General features: G+C 42.6%; 2 protein-coding genes across 5 annotated transcripts in view; both read left to right on the forward strand.

Annotated features, from left to right (window-relative positions):
* klhdc8b (kelch domain containing 8B) overlaps nt 1-15,060 on the forward strand; it is a 96,830-nt gene extending 81,770 nt beyond the window's left edge. For 2 of the 4 annotated variants that reach the window (XM_028994314.1, XM_028994313.1), the window contains 2 exons: nt 9,942-10,043; nt 13,548-15,060. In XM_028994314.1, the coding sequence (XP_028850147.1) occupies nt 9,942-10,043; nt 13,548-13,744 (299 nt within the window). In that variant the 3' untranslated portion in view covers nt 13,745-15,060. Of the gene's footprint in view, nt 1-9,941; nt 12,619-13,547 lie in introns of all 4 variants that reach the window. The other 2 variants (XR_003751076.1, XR_003751075.1) reach the window with 2 other exon arrangements.
* A 4,279-nt stretch (nt 15,061-19,339) lies between these two features.
* guca1b (guanylate cyclase activator 1B) lies at nt 19,340-21,843 on the forward strand. The gene is made up of 4 exons (XM_028993300.1): nt 19,340-19,820; nt 20,417-20,566; nt 20,862-20,976; nt 21,353-21,843. Exons 1-4 carry the CDS (start codon nt 19,620-19,622, stop codon nt 21,550-21,552), a joined length of 666 nt encoding a protein of 221 aa, XP_028849133.1. The 5' UTR covers nt 19,340-19,619; the 3' UTR covers nt 21,553-21,843.
* Nucleotides 21,844-22,449: the final 606 nt, after the last annotated feature.

Genomic DNA, 22,449 nt, shown 5'->3' on the forward strand with positions numbered 1-22,449 from the left:
GTTTTCTGTTCAGACTTGTTCACTGGCATAAATAACAGCTGTGCCCTTATGAAGCAGCCTATGATTACAGGGTCACATCACGGTCTGCAGTCAGTACGTGGTGCTCACTGAACATAAGGAAAGCTCTTTTGTACATTTTTGCATTAATGCAGCTGACACTGACTCACTGTTCCAAGTTGTAATTAATCCTACATGGGGATTCTGTTAATGTGACAAATGAAAGCGTGTGATTAAACTATATTTCAGTCTTTAGAATGCTACTGGACTGGGGAATGTTGAGCCTTTGCTCTTTCGTATTCACGGCTTTACCACCAATCAAACACTTTGACATATTGCTTTTGGAGCCAAAGAGCATGTCAGGAAATTGAATATGTATATGTTACGAGCAATAAACTGTGGGAAGAGCCGGATGGAAGGAAATGCATTAGAATAAACAGCGTGCTGCAAACCATAGGGGCTAAAAATGAAAGGCCTGGCGAGCAGAGTAAACTGAATTACGATGCTAAATTTGTCTCCTCAGCCAGCAGCCTACCGAAGTGACATTAGGCTCCGGGATACGGCATCGTGGGGTTGATTTGCTTGTTACTATGAGTGTTTGCAAGAGCGACAGTTCATATGAGCTAAAGTATAAATCATTATAATCAGAGGCTATGGTCAGCACCTCTAAAATATCTCCATTCTAGAGGCTGATATTAGAAAACCCAAATACAACGGGCACTGTTCCCTGCATGAACTGCTGCCATACTGTCATAAAAGAAATGACCCAGAAATGCCCATATCAGCCTGAATTTAAATCAGTGTCATGTTGGTGTCATCTTACATATATGGTTTAGGCAATAAATAGCAAATAGCAACAAATATTTTTTGTAATATGTCTGCATATTGTATTATATGTGGACCAGTATGGTAATATTGTTCTTAGCCAGTGGTTCTCACAAAATAGATTAATTTTTACATAAAATAAAATAAAGAAAATATTTTGCTATTAACGCTGCAGTCAACAAACACACACACACACCTAGTTAGAGTATTAACTTTAACTACATAGAGGTGCATTTTAAGTGGGGAATAATGATAATAATCTCAGTGTACAAACAAGGTTTTTACTGTCCAGACACACTTGATTCATCTCAAGGGATCAGCCCTTGATGAGCAGGATCAGGCATGCTGAACCTGGACTGGAGCTGACTCCTTACCTGGCAGCAAAATTCTACAGTGCATACAGAAAGTATTCAGAGAGCATCACTTTTTCCCCATTTTGTTATGTTACAGCCTTATTCCTAAATTGATTAAATAATTTTTTTTTTTCCTCAGACTTTTACACACAACACCCCATTTTCATGACTGGGTGATGGTGGGCTCCCTGCCAGCACCAATCAGCCTGACAACAGGGTTCTTGGTCATGGACAGCTGCCGAGCTGTTATAACAAAAGGGCAGAAAAGGGCTGCTGCATTAACGTGGTACCTGACACTGACATTATTCTTGAGTTGTTTCAGTTCCTGTTGATTTGACACATGCCTGCGGTTTGTTTCAATTTCCTTTTGTTTCCTTTCCGACCAATGTGGCTGGTCAGGACTCGGATGTTGGGAGGGGCTTTGTATTGTACATCTGTGTGTTCCGGATTTCCTAGTCGTTCTGACCTGCTGTTTCTAGGATAAATGCACCTTGTTTCCACTCAAGCGCTGGCCGGTCATTCCCTTGTCCACGTCTATGTACCATGTATTGTCCTTGTATTGTTAGTAAACCCTGTCTTGTGAAGTCAAGCACTTGCGTCCATATGACAAGGAGATATTGGGTGACTGTCCAAAAAGCCATAGCATCATTGTATCTCCAGACACAAATAAATTCACACATTCATTTAAGTCAATTCGCTAATTTTGATAATGTTTTAATGTTTCATAATCCTGTAAAGTTGCTGAAAGGTCACTTACGTCCCAGTTCTCGTCCTTTGAAATAGACAGGCCTAAAGTATATGACATACAGTGGAGGAAATAATTATTTGACCCCTCGCTGATTTTGTAAGTTTGTCCAATGACAAAGAAATGAAAGTCTCAGAACAGTATCATTTTAATGGTAGGTTTATTTAACAGTGACAGATAGCACATCAAAAGGAGAATAACTTTAAATAAAAGATAGAAACTGATTTGCATTTCATTGAGTTCTGGCTCCCACAGAGTGGTTAGACACGCCTACTCAATTAGTCCCCCTCATTAATGACACCTGTCTTAACTAGTCACCTGTATAAAAGACACCTGTCCACAGAATCAATCAATCAGGCAAACTCCACACTCTCCAACATGGGAAAGACCAAAGAGCTGTCCAAGGATTTCAGAGACAAAATTGTAGACCTGCACAAGGCTGGAATGGATTACAAAACCATTAGCAAGAAGCTGGGAGAGAAGGTGACAGGTTAGTTAATAACCTCAAAGTAGCTGGGACCAGTCACCAAGAAAACCATTTTAAACACATTACACCGCAATGGATTAAAATCCTGTAGTGCTCACAAGGTCCCCCTGCTCAAGAAGGCACATGTGCAGGCCCGTCTGAAGTTTGCCAATGAACTCCTGAATGATTCAGAGAGTGACTGGGAGAAGGTGCAGTGGTCAGATGAGATCAAAATTGAGCTCTTTGGCATTAACTCAACTCGCCGTGTTTGGAGAAAGAAAAATGCTGCCTATGACCCCCAAAACACCGTCCCTACTGTCAAGCATGGAGGTGGAAACATTTTGATTTGGGGGTGTTTTTCTGCTACGGGCACAGGACAACTTCACCGCATCAACGGGAAAATGGACGGAGCCATGTATCGTAAAATCCTGAGCGACAACCTCCTTCCCTCTGGCAGGAAATTGAAAATGGGTCGTGGATGGGTGTTTCAGCACGACAATGACCCAAAACATACAGCAAAGGCAACAAAGGAGTGGCTCAAGAAGAAGCACATTAAGGTCATGGAGTGGCCTAGTCAGTCTCCTGACCTTAATCCAATATAAAACCTATGGAGGGAGCTGAAGCTCCTCCACTGTATATGTGGATATGTTCTTCAGGAGATAAAGGATGTTCAATGGCCGATATGATAAAACAAAGGCAAACATTCACCTGTGGCAAAGGGTGAGTGAAAAGCTAAAATAATGAATACAATTTACATTTTACAGCATTTATCAGACGCCCTTATCCAGAGCGACTTATAATCAGTAGTTGCAGGGAAAAGTGTCTTTCTCACCTGTGAGAAGACACCTGTGGTCTTCTGGTTCATAGGCAAGTGTCTTACCCCATAGGCGGAGTAGTAAGGGGCAGCATTGCATTTCTGGTTTTGTGCAGTGTGTGTTTATGTGTGTGACAGAGTGCAGGAGTGATTTCTGGGCTTTGAATAAATGCGCACCAGCTGGGTCATTGTTCTCTGCCTGCTCAAACTTCAATCAATCTGCAGCTCAGCTTCCGAACCCCAGAGATGGACACGTCTGTCTGTGCCTCCCTTGATAGCGTCCTCCACAGAGAAATGGCTAAGGAGGTTGAGTGTGTGTGTGTGTGTGTGTGTGTGTGTGTGTTATTAAGTGTTTCTATAACAGCCACTGGGGACGAACGTGACCGTGTTGGTCTTGGTGCCGGTTAAGCATGGGTAAATGGGGAGGGTTGAGTCAGGAAGAACATCCGTTGGTCCACTGTGGCGACCCATAACGGTAGGAGATGAAAGGAGACAACATAACCAATAATGCAGAACTCCAGGCTCCCAAGTCCTTTTATCTGACTGCTTATGTGCTACAGACGTCTGTACCTGGCTCAGGTGTTTTTGACCTTAGCTGAGAGCTGCATCTGTCCAGAGAGACAGTTTAAAGGAGTTTTTATTCATCCTAGAGGAATATTCCCATCAGTGAGAATGGTCATTGAAATAGGGATGACAGCAGGTGTAGCACCATCTCTACCACTCTGCAGACATCAGTCCAGACAGTCCTGTGGCCTCAGACAGGCTGCTGATGAAAGCAGTACAGGGTAAAAAATATTTCTTTTTTATACCCAGTCTGATTTGACTGAAGGAGCACAAAGTGGGTCTCAGCTGAGTTGTGGTTGATTGCTGAGGCTCGGATATCTGGTGCCTTTTCACTACTATATCAGTTCCGGCATCTGCAGCCAGACTGCACAGAGATACGGGTGAGAGGTGGTCCAGAGGTTGACCAAGCTGGAGACACACATACCCACACAGTCAATTTCAGACAATTTATCTCTACATTGCAGCAGGCAAAGTGGAATAGAAAAATTGTGCATGCCTACTTAACCGCTGCTACCCCCTGCACCCTCTCTCTTCCCTTCTTGCTCCCTCCCTCACTCTATCTCCTTCCCACAGTTCCCCTAGCTGAAAGCCCTATCATTTTTCAATGAGCTTATCTTTTTCCCCCACAGTGTCGCAGAATCCATAGGCCTCACCGTGTGTGGCCTCTCAGCACTGGTGCCTGGGAGACCCCTTCTCCCCAGCCTCCCATGAGGCAATCTCTCAAAGCTTTACCCCCTCTCAAGACAGATTTCACCCCAGCCTCGTTTAGCCCTATAAAGCTCATTCTGTTGGGGATAAAATACATTTGTTAAAGAGCAACATTTGGTTTAACCTCGATTTGCCCTTTAAAAGCCCAACACCATATACAGTCGTGGCCAAATGTTTTGAGAATGACACAAATACTTGTTTTCACGAAGTTTGCTGCTTCCGTTTTTATTTTATGGTATGAAGAGTGATCAGATGAAAACATTTCTACTGAATTTCAGTCCTGCCACAAAAGGACATTTCAGTGATCCTCTCATTAATACAAGTGAGAGTGTTGAGGAGCACAAGGCTGGAGATCATTCTGTCATGCTGACTGAGTTAGAACAGCAGACTGGATGCTTTAAAAGGAGGGTGATGCTTGAAATTGTTCTCCCTCTTTTAACCATAGTTACACATGCAGAAATCATTGCACTGCATAAAAAAGGCTTCACAGGCAAGGATATTTCTGCTACTAAGATCACACCTAAATCAACCATTTATCGGATCATCAAAAACTTCAAGGAGAGACGTTCAAGTGTCATGAAGAAAGCTTTAGGATGCCCAAGTCCAGCAAGCACCAGGACAGCCTACTAAAGATGCTTCAGCTGCAGGATTGGGATGCTTCTAGTGCAGAGCTTGCTCAGGAATGTCAGCAGGCAGGTGTGAGGGCATCTGCACGCACAGTGTGGTGAAGACTTTTGGAGGACGGCCTGGTGTCTGCATGTGTTTCTGCATGTGTTTAGTGACACTGCCATCCTACGCATCACCACCCCTCCGGCGTGACACATATTATGAAAAGTAATCCTGGTTATTGGAAGATTTTGCGCGGCTGAGTGAGCATTTACCCTATTACTACAAACACTTCAAGAATATCCATCTGAACAAGAATCCATCTGAATCTGAAAGAAGACGCTTCTCTCCAAGAAAAACATCATGGACAGACTGATATTCTGCATAAAGTACAGGGATTGGACTGCTGAGGACTGAGGTAACGTCATTTTCCCTTTCCAATTGTCTGGGGCGTATGGAAAAAAGATTGTCCGGAGAAGAAAAGGTGAGCACTACCATCAGTCTTCTCTCATGCCAATAATCATGTGTGGGGCTGCTTCTCATCCAAGGGAGTGGTCTTACTCACAATTTTAACCAAGAACACAGCCATGAATAAAGAATGGTACCAAAACATCCTTCAACAGTAACTTCTCCCAACCATGCAAGTCCAGTTTGGTGAAGAACAATGCCTTTTTTTGGACCATGCCATAAGTGAGAACTGAGTGGCTTAGGGAACAAAACATTTAAATGTTGGGTCCATGGCCAGGAAACTCCCTGGATCTTAATCCAACTGAGAACTTGTGGTCAATCCTCAAGAGGCAGGTAGACAAACAAAAACCCACTAATTCTGACAAACCCAAGCATTGATTAATACTTCAATACGCTACAGAAACAACTGTTAAAAGATCTAAAATCACTGAAGCAGCAAACTTTGTAAAAAAACTTTGTCATTCTCAACTTTTGGCCATGACTGTACATCTCATCCTTAGTGACTAAATGTTATTAGTGCAGTAACTACATGGAAGTAAGATCTTTTGGTCTTCTATTAGAGAGGTCATGGCTTTGTAGGGATATCAGAAAACAAACAATGTGTTCCTTTAGATTTGCTGTACTCTTCTTTTAAAGAAGCTTTCTGCATACTGTAGAATCTATACAGCAGATTTGAAATTACATTTTGTTGTAATAATTTGTAATAATTTACTGTTTTATTGCATTGAAAATTGAGTTTCAAAGTACTCAATATGCAAAATTTTACTCACGTCAGCTGGGTTGCATCAACAGTTCGAATATGATGATCCATGTTATCCACATGTTACATGACAATGTATAAATAGCACAGGGCCTTATATGTGCAATGCACAAAATCTGATCTGCTGGCTAATTCATGCTCTGTCAAATATGGGTATTTTACTGGAAAAGAATTCCATTTTACCTGTTCTTGTCTGAAGGTAATTGATGTATGATGCATGTTCTGACAACTGGTTCCAGTTCTAGAGCCAGATTTAGAAACGGCAGGATCAGCAAAAAATCCAAGGCCGCTTGCAGTCCGACCTGCCAGAACAGTGTGGATTTGTATGTCTGATGCTGAGGAGGGTTCTGTTTCCTGTGAGAGGAATGAGGATGGGCCAATGGGTTTGCCTGTGAAATCCACCCAGCGCCCCTGAACCTGCTATCTTATTTCGCATTTCCATGATATGTCATTTTCAGCAGCCGGCTTTTAGCACAGACACAAGATGAAGACAGCAAGGAGGAAATGTAGAGACAGAGACAGAAAGCATCACAGACGGGCTTTAAATCTATGGCTGATGTACAGCACAGAGGAAAAGAATTGCAGACAGCCCAAGAACAGGATGGAACAGGATGAAAGGGCACAGTGCTGGATTTTTTCAGAAGGTAAAGGACTAAGGGCGGACTGTTATCTCTCCCGCCTGAGACGCTAGGACAGCTTAAGGTGATTCATGGAGCATAAACCCCCCCAACACACACACACACACACACACAGTCCATCCCTGGACAAGGAAGGAATTAGTTTGATAGATTTCTTTTGTGGTGATAGATGGACTGAGTGAGTGTGGAGTGAGCGTGGGTAAGTGGCTTTTGCCCCTGAGAGGCAAAGGGCATTCATTTTCCTCTGAACATGTTTTTTTTCAAATACTCTTTTCAAAATCTACATATATATATTTTTTTTAAACAAACTAATTGGATAAGGTGAAATCATTCTGAAATTAAAATAGATGATGGATAATATGAGTCTGGAAACTTTTGTCGTCATTCATAAAAAATACTGCATTTTTGTTCATTTCGGTATTTCCTGATTGCAGGGAGAGGGTTAGATGGAAGCTGATTAGGTCCAAAGGACATTGGATGGAAATGCAAGTGACCTCATCACGCGTGACTAGACAGGACAGTTAACGTGAGGCTGGTCGAATGAGTGTCGGAGACAGTAGTAGATTTTACTGTTCACTTCACTCTTTTATTTCCATCTCCATTCCTCTAAAAATATACAACAGAAATATACATCAAAATATGCGTTACATATTTTTATTTTCATACCATGCATAAGTAGTAAACAAACACACACGTCTCTGATGTAGCCTTAGCGTACGCTAGCATTGTTCACGGTTCACACTCACATGCTGCAAAGTTATCAAATAACTATTAACAGCATGAACACTTTAAAATTAGAAGCAAAGCCTTTTCCTGTGCGCTAAAAAAAGTTTATATTTAGATTTACAGCATTTATCAGACGCCCTTATCCAGAGCAACCCTGGAACCACTTTAAGTGTCTTGCTCAGGGACACAATGGTAGTAAGTGGCATTTGAACCTGGGTCTTCTGGTTCATAGGCGAGTGTGTTACCCACTAGGCTACTACCACCCTACCCACCACCAGTTTAACCTTTGTATGTGAACTGCTCAAAGCTCAAGATGCCGCCTTCAGGAAGGTGACAAGGTGGCCCTAAGATCAGCGAGGGCCAAACTGTCTCGAGCCATTAGAGCAGCAAAGCATGCACACAGGCAGAAAATCTACAGCAACTTCCAGGACAGCGGTGACACAAACTACAGGACTAAAACCTCCACCTGTGACAGTGACCCCTCCCTACCACATGCACTGAATGACTTCTATGTTCGATTCGACAAACAGAACGATGTGACTGCGAGGAAATCCAACCCTCCTTCTAGTGATCAGGTGCTGTGTCTAACCACGGTGGACTTGTGGAAAACTCTTTACGGAGTTAACTGATGAAAGGATGCTGGACCAGGAACATCCCTGGAAGATGCTCAGAGAATGTACAGACCAGCTGGCAGATGTTCTCACCGACAGTTCTCAACATTTCACTGAGCACCGCCATTGTTCCAACGTGTCTCAAGGCCACCACCATCATGCCCGTGCCGAAGAAGTCTTCAGTGTCATGAAACATATGAAGACCCTCCACCCTAGACCCACTGCAATTTGCCTATCATCCGAACTGCTCCACGGACGATGCCATCGCCACCACCCTGGAACAGACCCTCACCCACTGATACGCACTGAAGCTGAGCCTGCTGGGCCTGAACACTTCCCTCTGCAACTGGATCTGGGACTTCTTGACTGAGAGACAGACCTCAGTCTGTGCAGATCGGGAACAGTATCTCCAGCACCACCATACTGAGCACTGGAGCTCCACAAGGCTGTGTGCTCAGTCCAATGCTTTTCACCCTGCTGACCCACGACCCATGCACAATTCCAACCACATCATCAAGCTCGCTGATGACACAACTGTGGAGGGTCTCATCAGCAAGAACAATGAATCAGCGTACAGAGTGGAGGTCCAACGACTGACGGACTGGTGTAAGGTCAACAATTTATTTCTGAATGTGGACTAAAGAGATGATTGTTGACTTCAGAAAAGAACAGAGGGACCTTACTGAACATGGATCTTGTGTGGAAATACAAATTTTCTCGGTGTTCATCTAGAGGAGAACCTCTCCTGGACTCTCAACACCAGTTCAACAGCCAAGAAAGTCCAGCAGCATCTCTACTTCCTGTGGAGGCTGAGGAAAGCCCATCACACACCACCCATTCTCACCACTTTCTTTAAAAGGACTATTGAGAACATTCTGACCAGCTGCATTACTGTCTGGTTTGGGAAATGCACCATATTGGACCCGCAAGACCCTATTGAATCTCTCTTCCCTCCATAATGGACATTTACAACACACGCCGCATCAGGAACGCCACCAGCATTGTGAAGGACTCTACACACCCCTCACATGCACTCTTCATCCTCCTGCCATCCAGAAAAAAAGGCACCAAAGCATTCGGGCCCTCACTGCCAGACCATGCAATAGCTTGTTTCCACAGTGTATCAGACACCTGAACACTCAGGAACGTTCCCCTTTGGACTGACACACACATACTACCTCTGTAATATTGAGTAATGTTATCAACTATTGCACTGTTCCATTTAGCATAGCCCCCCACAATGACGTGCCCCATACACTGGCTTAAGGGAACTTGACACAAAGGTGGAACAAACATAACATTTTTATTGTGTGTGACTATTTGTAACATGTTTACAGGCAATCTTCGGTTTCTGTGCATTTTATGTTCGGTTAACTGAGCTGTGAAGTGCTGTTTCAGTCCCTGTCTGAGAGCAACATGCCATTTCAGATGAGTTCCATGTTAGCGCCTTTTGCCAGAGCTTTGCTACTCTGTCACTTGTCTTTGTTTGATGTTATTAGGATCATTCTGCCCCACACACAACAGCTCACATTGTTATGCAGTTGCAGACCTGGACAGGTTTGCATGAAGGCCAGACACACAGTCCTGATGTATGTAGAGCAGTCTGCAGTGCAGTTCACCCTGGTGCTGATGTTGAAATGTTGATGTTTCCCATCTGCAGGGGTCTGGTTGAAGCCCACACGGAGCTCTCGCATGAGGGAGAAAAGAGCAGATTTTGTGGCTGGATGTCTGGGTGGCAGAGTCATCGCTGCTGGTGGGTTAGGTAAGCAACTCACAGGTCTGAACCCAAACCGAGGTCAAGGTTTCAAATACAAATTCAGTTCTACTTATTCTTCAGCTTTTTTATAACTGATAACCATATTAACATAAAAAATATCAAATAGGTGAACAATTTATTTTTACTTGTAACCATTGGTAATTATAAACATTTGTCAATTTTTTAAAACGTGTTACAGAGGGAGGTCTATGTACAAATTGGTTGCTATTGAATTCATATATTCATGAATACCTCAGGAACAGGGGGACACATTGCATCAAATTGTTTGTTGCAAGAAATTTGTTTATAAGAAGAAAGATTGAAATTAGAATAGTCTTGTCACTGACTTTAATCTGAAACCATCCTAAGATCAATGAACTGAATATGTGAATATTCATGTCTTACCCTTTGTTTCCATTTTTGACCTGCAGTGAGATTAGAGGAATGCAATATGTCAGTGCTGTCAAATGCATTATGGGTGATGTTTGAGGAGAAGCAGTAGGCGCAATTGCATGAAGAAAAATATATTTTTACAAACAAGACAAATAAAATGACACATGGGCCAAAAAAAAAACTGGTAAACCAAGGTATGAAAAGGCACAGCAAAGATTGGACACATGAGGCAGACTTATCTACATGTTAATTAATGATTTGGGCAATTAATGAGAACAAGTGAACACAATCATGACACAGGATGTGGCCTGGCTCTCCAGTCATTTGGAACATAATTAACAGTAATTCTGCACTTTTTAAATGAACATTCGTTGATGAAGTGAGTTATTTGCCTTACTTGATCCTTGCTTCATGAATAATTTTGCTCATCAAATGCAGAAAAATTCAGCTGGCATGTTTTATTATGTCATGGATGTGTATATAATATTACTGGATTATTTGTCATCTCATTTAAAGCATACCCCCGAACCCCAATTTCACATTAGTACACAGGTTGGCAACTTGACAGCAGCTGCATTTAAGCTGTAGGACGTTCTGGTGTCTGAAACATTAACCTGTTGTGGGGTAAGTAATGAGCTCCTCATGCGGTCACATGCTCCTCGTGCCAATTTGAACAACTGATTTGTTCATTAGGGTTTTTATTGCCTCTGAAAGAGACAATACCCGGCGCTGGGAATCTGTCACAAATGCTGATTTACTACATCACGGAGAAGGAAAACAATAGTAGTATTTCCCTCCCTTTCATAAATCCGAATGGTATGCGTAGGTGACAGAGATTTCTTTTCCTGCTTAAAAATGAAAACCGAGGACACAATGATACGGAGTGAATTTGCCGTCTTCTGAGAAAAAATGCGAGGGACTTGTGGCAGACGGCACAGGAGCAACCTCTGCTTCTGCATTTCATTAACCGAGGTGGGACTCACAGGACTGTCACAGCATTTCCTCACTTCTCACCTCCTTCTGCTTTGATTGTCTTGTCTTCTTCCGCTGTCGGTCCCTCCCTCCGCTTTTCTTCGCCACTTTTAACTGGTTGGTTTCAATGGCTGCGGCACCTTCTGCATTAGGAGGTAAAATCATTTCCCCTCCAACAACCCTCTGGAGGGCATGTCATGTGGAACTCAGGTGTCTGAAAAATGACAACGGAATTTCGCGTCGTGTTTCATTACTATTAATTACTTCCAGAATGGCTTCCTCAAATGCTCTCTGGCTAATCTTTTTAATCACTGCTTCATTTTTATTGTTATATCATACTTACATTTTGTTCTGGTGGGTAGGATCGGTAATTTGTAAATAAATAAGATAGCTAGGTGGCTATTTTTCTTTTCTTATATTCGTATTTTTCCTCCCGTGCAGTTTATAGTTGCTGAATTCTTAGGTCTAGTCTTTTGACTGACAAATATTCAGACACTTGTAAGACCTTATTTTTCCACATTTTCCACTCCCCTGGATGAATTACGGCAATTTAGCTTCTACCGATAACACGTGAGAGCAGTAGCGCCACCTTAAACAGCACGGAGTGTGTGTGTGTGTGTGTGTGTGGGCCACATTTTCCCGCTGCTGTGTCAGGTGTAGTGTGTATGGGCCGTGTGGCCCATTCATCAGTTCCCCCGTCTGCTTGAGCGAAGGTGCTCTTACGCTGTTTATCTTGGTGGTGGCTTGTTCGGAGTGTAAAGAACGGAGGGAGGAGGTAGATGCTGCACAACTCCTTCAAAGCTGTGAGAGCTGTCAGTCATTATTATGGGCTATAAGAAATGGGTGTAAGAAATAATTACACGTAATTTAAGTGCTTCGTATGTAGTTAGTTGCAAGCGGTCACTTCTCGTTTCCATCCGTTTATTTCAGACTTGTGACGTTAGTGCCCCATACGCTGGAAAAAATGGATCTGTGTGTGTTAATGAGGCTCACCCCTTGAAATCATCTGTGCAAACCAATGTTGTTCTGGAGAATTGAATTGCGATGACTGAGGAAGCAGCAGCAGCAGCAGCAGCAGCTGTACAAACTTCCCTTCCAGGCTCATTTTGTTCCTGTTTTTCTGTTTAACGAAAGACGGAAATGATCAGAGTGGACGCAGGAGAACAGCGAGACGACCGTGATGTGGGGGGAGGAAGATGTGGTGAATCATAAACGGGTGAGCTGGCATTGTGCCTCGGCGCGGGAAATCAAAGTGGCAGGGCGCTGGTCTTCCTCGCCGGCGTCAGCAGCGCTTCTCCAACTTTAATGTCCGGAACCGCCGCCTGATGACGGCCAGCGTGGCCACTTTGTTCTCCACTGAAATTACAGTAACAATAGCAGCGCCCCCCCTCCATCCACATCACCAGCGCTTGAAATTTCTGTCTCCATGGAAACCAGAACAACTTAGTGCTGTGTGACGCATCGGAGGGGCGGGAGGCAAAACATCTCTTGCGCGTTTGGCCTCATCCTGCTGACCTTCTGCAAAAGAGAAGATGTGTGTGGACTGTTTCTTGTTCTGTCATTTTGTAACTCTGATCGCCGCGTGTCATCGCGAGAACTACAGAGGAGCGGCGTGGCGGTGGAGATGACCGAAGGCAGCATCGGCACCCATCTAACCCCTTTTAGCATTTCTGCTCTTTTAACCAAAACCTTCTCCCCTTCTTCCTGAGTGATGGGATGAACTGCATGAAACGTGAAAATGCGTCGCATTCTGGAAAAGATGCGTTTTATTTCTGTAGCCGCGTGGTAGCCACGGGTCAGATGAACCTGGTTAACTGCTCTAATTTGCTGGGAGCAGCCGGCCGAAATGGACCGTCAGCTTTCTGTCTGACATGAGCGCAGACTTTCACATTTCCCAAACGTAGCACGCTGCTCTGCATGTGACTTCCTCTGAGACGCCACTCCTGTCTTGTGTGGAAAATTCCCATACAGAAATCAGCGGTCCTGCCCATCCTGTCCCCGTGTCGTCTTGTCAGTGTTTATTCATATTTGCATACAAAAGAATCTATTTTTTTATACAGGTGACGATTCCCACGGGAGCGCGTTAGTTGGCATTCATGAAAACAGACTGGTTTATTTGTGTGTGTGTGTGTGTTGTGTCGGCAGGTAATGAGCCGTCTCCCCTGGCCTCGGTGGAGTGCTACAACCCGCTGAAGAGGAGGTGGGAGTACATGCCCCCCCTGCCCACCCCACGCTGCTCCTGCGCCTCTGTGCAGACCCTCAACATGCTGTTCCTCATCGGCGGGGTCTCCCAAGGGCCCAGCGACGCTGTGGAGGCCCTCTGTTTAAGAGAGAGCGTCTGACCCCACCGCACGTGCACACACACGCAGAACACCGTGACCTGTGCTGCACACATGCGAGCAACGGACGTACCGTGTGGCGCTCTCGAGTGCACATTTCATGGACACGCCTACCCGACTGTAGGGGCCCTCAGCTATTCCCGTCGAACACTGGAGACCATCTTCAGGAGCGCGTGGCCAGCGTCGGCGCCACTAAAGACAACTTTTTTTTTCAGGATCTCAGCAGGGTAATTTTCTGGAAAACTCACAAGGAACTTAGGGCCATATTCGCAAGCCGCTGCGGTGTCAGCCTGCAGCACTGCATTTAGCACTTTTTCTACTACCTTAAAGGAAAGAAGGATACTAAACAGCAGGAGGAGTGTGTGTGTGTGTGTGTGTGTGTGTGTGTTTTGTATGCAATGCATGTGTGATTTCAGCACATCAGAGGGCAGGAGAGATCTCTTGCACTGGCTAACTGAGGCTTGCACTGTAGCATGGGGGTCAGGCTCTGGCGCAGAAGGGATTTTTATTTTTTATGTGAGCAGCCAGTTGATAAAATAAAATGTATTTTATGCGTTACGTAGAATCACTACCCAATCATAAGGGATTGGAGTGTGTGTGTGTGTGTGTGTGTGTGTGTTTACTCCCAAGAAGAAAGCTCTATAAGAAAATCAATTGTTGTCAGAACACGGATGATGCTTTTTTGCTTGCTGCAGCGCTCCATTTTGTTAAAAGTGACATGACAGGTCATGTGCTGATCAGAATTGAAAACAGATTTTGCACTCACACTAACACAGAGAGAAACACACACACACACACTCTTTTGGCACGCATGTCCTATTTTCAGACATGAAACATCTTTTCGTTTTTTTGTGCCTGTCACGGAGGAGTGCTGCGTACGAATAGTTGTGAAAGATAATGAAAGAGGGATTGCGTGTGTGTGTGTCAGTGTGGGGTTGTGTTTTCGATGTCATCTGAAAATGGCACACACGACAGTCGAATTGATTAAATCTCAACCTCATATGGTGCCCCGTGCTTATCAAGATGCCCATAAATATTCATCTCCTCGTATATATTCAGGGGTTTAGTCGTGTCGTGTGGGTGTGGCTGCGCGGTTGTGCTCACGCCATGTTGCTCATCCCCCTGGCCGTCCTCACGCAGACACAACGATAAAAGACAGATGTACGCGCCCACGCTGTTTACATTTTCACCTTTCCATGGTGACGCTGATCACACACACACAAACCGTGTCATCTTATTCCTCTCTTCTCGGGCTGTGAGGCTGTCTGGAACCTCCTCAAGTCTGGGAGAAAAGAGAAAAACGCGCTGTCATAAATATATATATATATATATATACATACACACACACACACACACCTCCTTTTCCGGCTCATCGTTAACATGGCAACGTGGTGTATGAGTCACCGGCGCGGCGCAGCTCTCCTGGACTCTCCACCAGGCACGTTCTCCTGACCTTTAACCCTACAAAAGCCAACGTGGGCATACGCTCTCGCCCCGCGTCTGTGTCCAACCTGTGCCGTGCGAAGACGCTTGTGTAAGCCTCTTTTTCCCCACCGACGTGCTCCCAGTGCTGAATTTGACCAGGTAGATGTTCTCTACTTTGTGTTCTGCTTTTTTATTTCTTCATCTGTGAAAAGGTGCGAGGGGGCTGTGCTGTCGCCCCCCCCGTCATCGTTGCAGAGGCCACTGTGTGCTGTGCTGTTGTATTTGGTGGGTCTCGGAGGTCTCTGATAGTGCCTACGTGTGTTGGTCTTGTGTTTTCTTTTTCTTTTCCTATAAATGAACTGTGTGTGTTCAGTGATGGTGGAATTTACGGTTTTGACATCCTTCATGCCAAATCAAAGAAGAAAGAGTTTCACTCTAGTGCACCTCAACAAAATGAAAAATGAAAAAGGTCATTTGTTCTCATAATCTAATTCAAGAAGTTAAAGTAAAGTGACAAAAATGTTGGTGATTGTAGCTGAATTTTACGATGACACAGACACAGAAACCTCCATGAAGGACATGCATAGTTTTTTTCTGTCTTGATCAAACTTGATGAAACATCAAGCTTTCTCAAGATTATTGAAATGTTATTTTTGTTTTCTGAATATCTTGGAGTTTTTTTTTTTCTTGAGATGTTTGGTTGCATTTAAATCACATTAAAATGATTTTAGCACAGCTGAACTGTGACCATTACGCTGGCACGGGTAAACTGCAATGATGCAGCCTGGTAAGATCCAAGTCTGTCTTATAAATTTTCACTTTTACATAAATTTTCATATTTGAAATTTCATTTAGAGATGACAGGAAAAATAATAAGATGACACAAAAACACACAAAGACACAACAGACAGACAAATATATTAAATGTATGCCCTGTACGAAAAGTTGGAATTATGCATTTCTGAAAACAAATGACATTTTCACCATGCTCTAAATCACTATCCATCCAGCGGTGCGTTTTTAGCAGAAAACAAATGCTTTTCGGGAAACTGGACCCAGCTGGATTTGAGAGGAATGGTGTTGCGCTGCGTGCAGTGTCTACACCTCGTGGCACTTTTTAAAGGGGGTTTCTGGCTGCACTTCACTGAAATCATTTGAATCCAGTGACTGAGGAGTCGACCAAAAGGTTCATTTCGGAAACCAAAAATCCCTCAATTTACACCACCCTGGACTGCTGGCATTTTTAAGGCTGCCACGTGAAATCCCACCAGATATCTATTTATCTACCACATTCTCAGACACAACATTTCCATTTAACAACCATGATATTAATGAAAAGCTAAAACAGCAGCAAAGACTAGCCAAGGGCAGACAAACTGCCAAGCGTCTCCTCTCTGGGTTCAAATGTGCGGGAGCAGAGTGTCCAACCGAGGACGGCGGATGTGTGCTGAATCCGGGATGGGGTTGAGAAAGTGTTGGCAGGTACTCCGGTGCAGTAGTTCAGTGCCTATATGTGAGGTAGTGCCTCTTCTCCAACTTCTCCAATAAAAAGATTTGAACTTGCTGTCTGATCCCGCTGTCTTTGTGTGCAATATTTCAACACACACAGACACACAAACATCCCTTTCATGTTTGTTTAATGAAGTGATGGCCACTGGCGCCGTCCCCTCAAGTGTGATGATTTTTTGGTTGTTTTTCAGGCCGCCTGCCAGATGAGTCAGAGAAAAATGCCATCTCCATTTATAATGGATGAGGGATAGAGATTCCCACAAAGTACCCAAATGTCACAGCATAGCATCTGTACCTCGTATGTGGCTTTTTAAAAAAATATTATTAAGCCAGTTATAAGCTCTTTAATAAGCTGCCTGCTTGTAAAGTGCAGTTTTGTAATGTAATCAGATGATATCTTTAGAAAAAAGGTGTAATGTCAGGTCCGGTCTCTGAAAAAGAAACAGATCTGAGTGTTTCTTACTGGATCGTTGCACTGCTATGGTAACAGAGCAGCGGCGCTGAGCTAATGTCACTCAGAGCCACGGAACCAGCAGGGTTCTCCATACACAGAACTCCCATCCAGGATCTTGCGTGTTCATGACAGGTCATGATACGTCCTGAGCCCAATCACCAACATGTAAAAAAAAATCTGGGCTCATTGTTAAATTCTCGCCCACGAAGACCAGGATCCAGAGGGTTTCTGAATCCAGCACAGCTTCTGACATTTTCAGGAAGATGAAATATGACATTTTTTTGTACTGTGTTGCATACCTACACATATAGAAAATGTCTCCCTAATAAACAACATTTTCCTGGTCCAGTTGTACCATTCCCCCTTTGGCCAGGATACAAAAACAGAATGATGGCTCCGTGTTGGCCCAGATTAGATTTTCCAGAGAAGGGCCCTATCAGGCATCATTAGAGCATCTCTGGATAGGGCAGAAAAATCGACAACATCGATAGATCTGACATCAGGGGAAATCACGTCCAAAACGGGAACGCCAGGAGTGCATTTACTTCCTATGTAGGTTAGTTATGGTGATGTGTGGATACTACTTTACTGAGATTAGGAAAGAATTGCTGAATTGTTTTTAGCAATTGCACAGCTGACATACTGGATGAAAAAAAAAAGACATCACCTCTTTGCCAGGCTTTTTATTGCCGTCTTCTTCCTATTTGCTGAATTGTGGAGAGCAACTCCTGCTCAACTTATTCAACAGCGACACCTAGAGGCAGCGGCATTAAATCGCAGCGCCTGAGACGCCACAGCAGAGGTTTAACAGAAGAAATAGCGATGGTTCCCTTTTAAAATGCACAATTAAATTGATTAAACAAACCAAAAAACCTAAAATACACTTTGACCTTGAAAAATAAACATATAAACCTCGCTGTTTTAATGAAATGTATTCAGTGATATGAGCTGTAAATATATGCAGAGGACACCATGCATAATTATGACATGATGGCTCTAATGCCCCACTGAGAAGTTTACTTAACTGCTCTTCAGGTGGCCTTGGCAGCTATAAGCTACTAAAGCTCATCCCTAAGAAACAAACTGTCAGCATAATGGAATGCACCCTCAAAGGTCAACAGCGAGGAAAGAGAGACGTCCCAGCTAAAATTAATACATACATTACATACACTAGTGGTCAAACATTTTTGAATATTTTGTATTGAAAGTTACACAGTTTAAGTCCAATGAATGGCTTAAAATTATTCAATTATAATGGCAGAAGAACCTTATAAAAAAACTTGAAAACATGGAGTGGCCAACACGCACTTGTTTGGGATGAACTGGACAGAACCATGAAAGCAAAGCAACCTACAAGTGCAACAAGTTTATGGAAATTTCAGTAATACGGTTGGGAAGAGTATTTCTATTCTACAAAGGATTCCACAGGTGTGTTCAGCTGTTATATCTTCCAATGGTGGCTACTCCGAAGAGTTTAGAATACTTCTTGGTTTATAAATGGAAGCTTTGACGTCATTATGCGCAATGAGTGCAATGAGACACTTCAATCTTCCTCCACCGTTGGTTGTTCCTGTCAGGGGTCGCGACAGTGGACCAAACGGTCTGGTCGTCCGCACAATTGATTTGGCAAAAGTTTTAAGCCGGTTGCCCTTCCCGACACAACACTTTTTCCATTTATCCGGACTTGGGACCCCAGAATCCGGGTTCAATTAAAAAAAAAAAGGCACTTCCATTTATCCTGTTTAAATAAAAACAAGAAGTTATAAATAGACATTTGTATCTTGTGAAGCTAGAAGGATTACAAAATGTCATGTCTCCCTGACTCATCGGATTTGCCAGACAAAAGTGTCCACACAAAATCTGCTGGTAGGTGGCCTTCCTTCACTTTGTTGCTCAAAGAATGCAGGAATGTTTGTTTTCTGTCAGTGCCTATAAAAATTTTGCTGCTATGGTTTGCCTGCTGCGACCTCTCCTATTCATTTTTTAAATAAATGATTAATCAAATCAAATATCTGAAATGATATGAAATCAATAGAATTGATTGATGTCTTAATGCTTTGATATCCAAAGTAAGCAGAGGTCTTTGTCAGACGTGTAGACCCTTGGCTGAACCGTTCTACATGACCAGTGGTGACAAAGCCTCTGTCTGAGTCACCCAGATTAACTGATATGGACACGAGTTGATGTGAATAATCCAGGTCATCATGTGATGGAGTTCAGCCCTTGTTTTGTCACTTGAGCTAAGGGGCCATTATCAGACCTGAATATCGATAACCCTGCTCATCATTGTCCTTCATAAAGAATCTTAAAACTTTATATATTTTTTTTATTATTTAACTCCTTTTAATTTTTTTTTAATTGGCCGTGTGGAATGACATTACATTATTTCAAGATTGCTGAGTAAATGGGATTTTCAGAAAGAGGAGGCCCAAGCAGTGGAACCTTCTACAATATGAAGATATTTTGTTAGGAAAACCAAAACCTCGAGCAATGGGACAACGCCTCAGTGAAGAGAACGATGACAAAGAGATTGACGTGGCTGAGCTACAGGAATGGTACAAGAAGTTTGTAGTGGAGTGCCCCAGCGGGACCCTCTTCATGCATGAGTTCAAGAGCTTCTTTGGGGTGACTGAGAACCCAGAGGCTGCGGACTACATAGAAAATATGTTCCGTGCTTTTGATAAGAATGGGGTAGGTTATAAGCTACTAAATGTGTTTATTGGATATAGTGTAAACTACTTTACTTTAATTTACTTGGCAGACACTTTTATCCAAAGTGACTTACAAGAGGAAGACACCAGCAATTCTCATTTGGTTTCCATAGATTTTGAGTCACAAAACTAAGAGCCCCGATAAGGCCTAACTTGTCAAGAATAGAACATGCTAGGGAATTGTTAAGATTTTTTTTTGTGTATGTGTGTTAGTGTTAGACTCATTTGAAATACTTTTTAAACAAGTGGGTTCTCAAATGTTTCTTAACATTAATTAAATGACATACCAGCCTAAAAAAAATCAAACAATAGTGTGTTTTATGTATTTTTCTCTGTTAAATTGCTTCAAACTCTTTGAAATATATTCTGTATTTAATTCTAATTCTATCTTCCTGCATTTACATTTTGATTTCATTAACTTAAAAGCATAATTATTTTAGCAGTTTTAAATTGCTTTTTTAAAATGAACTTCTAGAAATGATCTCAGTCCACCAAAGCACCCCAGTTTGATAAAAACCAAAAAAACGACAAAAACGTTATTTTGGACTTTTTACAGTGTTTTTGTTTTTTTCATAGGACAACACCATCGATTTTCTAGAATATGTGGCAGCACTGAATCTTGTCCTGAGAGGGAAACTGGAACACAAGTTAAAATGGACTTTTAAAATGTACGACAAGGATGGGAGTGGCTGCATCGACAAAACAGAGCTGAAGGAGATTGTGGAGGTAGCTCCTTAATCATGTCACTAGGACATTCCCTGTAATCCTCTCTGCCTGGCATAAGATATTTCACCTACAAGGGCAGATAGATGTTAACACACACCTCACACACTCCTTAACCTCATAATCTGCCCTGCATTCAGCATCACCTCTATTATACAGGTGATGCAGCAGGAATACACTGGCGCTTTAACACATTATTAATAAAAGCTCGCACGTAATGTGCAGGCTGAGGGTGGTTTTAGTTTTTCTTAACTTTTATGTAGGTTTAGATTCATAATGTATTTTGTTTTTTTCACAGTCGATCTACCGCTTAAAGAAAGCATGCCATGGAGAGCTGGATGAAGAGTGCAATTTGCTCACCCCAGATCAAGTGGTAGACCGAATATTTGAGCTGGTGGATGAGAATGGGGATGGTGAGAATTACAGAATGCCACTATCTTAGAAAGGGGCGGCTATTCTTTTTTTCTGTTTACACATGTTTGTTCATGCAACAAAACAGACCATGTACCATACGTACCAGTTGAGTAACTGAAATACAGGAGAGCCACTCACCCTTGCAAGAGGGAACACAATTCACGTTCATCATTTTTCAAAGTATTGGTTCAGCTAAGAGTTCACAAAAGCCCAGTGGATCAGAAACCATTTTGTTTCTGCATAATTGCAATTAAATGTTGCTAATCATTTCCAGTATTGGATTAATAAAAGTATTGTAAAGCAGCTTTAGGGGTTTATTCATTCAAATGGAAAAGCTATTAAATTACCCAGATGACCAATATTTACGGTCTACAGGTGAGCTTTCTCTGGATGAGTTTATCGATGGAGCTCGACGAGACAAGTGGGTCATGAAAATGCTGCAAATGGACGTTAATCCCGGCGAGTGGATCAGTGAGCAGCGGCGGAGGAGCGACCCGACAGCCAAACCTGATGACCAATCCAACTCATATACACAAGCAAACTACACAGACAACAAAGCTGAATTAATGGGTTAGTCACTGGTAGCCCAAGACCATGTACTGATGCAGTACAGTACACCTCAGGGATCATGTTGCATTGTGATAGTTTTATTATCGGATGAATTTGAAGTACTGCAGACAACTTAAGCTACTGAAAATTTTAAAACCCTCCAAATTGATGACTCTTGATAACGAAAATTGCATATGTCTTATCTAAGATGCTTTTCATGTATTAATACAAAGAAAATACATATAAAATAAAGAATAAATTGTACTTGTTAATTTCTATAAATGATCAATGTATATTAAATCAGTGTATATCCAGTATATTATTTGATATTGTTGATTTATTGGTATGGCTCATGACATATGTCCTAAGAGACATTTTACTTTTTACTTTTAAATGACCTAGGGGTAAGGTGTGACAGTGTTGGGGGGTAACGGAATACATGTACCGGTGTTACCTATTTAGAATGCAAAATATGAGTAACTGTATTTCGTTACAGTTACCGTATAAATGAGTGATAATCAGAATACAGTTACTTTGTTGAAATAAATGGATTACACTGCGGTCTTTTCCTGTTTCATATGTTAGGCTATCCCCTCTCTATCTCCTCTCTAATTTTGCTAATTCCATGCTGCGTGGACCGCGCATAACACAGGTTCTGTCGAAATTTCGAATTGGTCTACCTAACAGATCTGCGCATGCTGAAATTTTACCCCTGAAATTGTAAATAAATATGATATAATTCACTATTACACCATGATCTTTATACTCTTACAGTACACATGGACTGAGTATTGGTGCCATTTATAGTGATTTATCGGAGTTATTGGAAATGTACAAATTGAAATGGAACCCTATACGGTAGCACTTTTCGACAAGCAGCATAAATCGTCAGAACACTGGAAACCCAAACAAAACACGCAATA

The sequence above is a fragment of the Denticeps clupeoides genome, chromosome 10 (genome assembly GCF_900700375.1).
Source record: "Denticeps clupeoides chromosome 10, fDenClu1.1, whole genome shotgun sequence".
NCBI classification, from domain to species: Eukaryota; Metazoa; Chordata; class Actinopteri; order Clupeiformes; family Denticipitidae; genus Denticeps; species Denticeps clupeoides.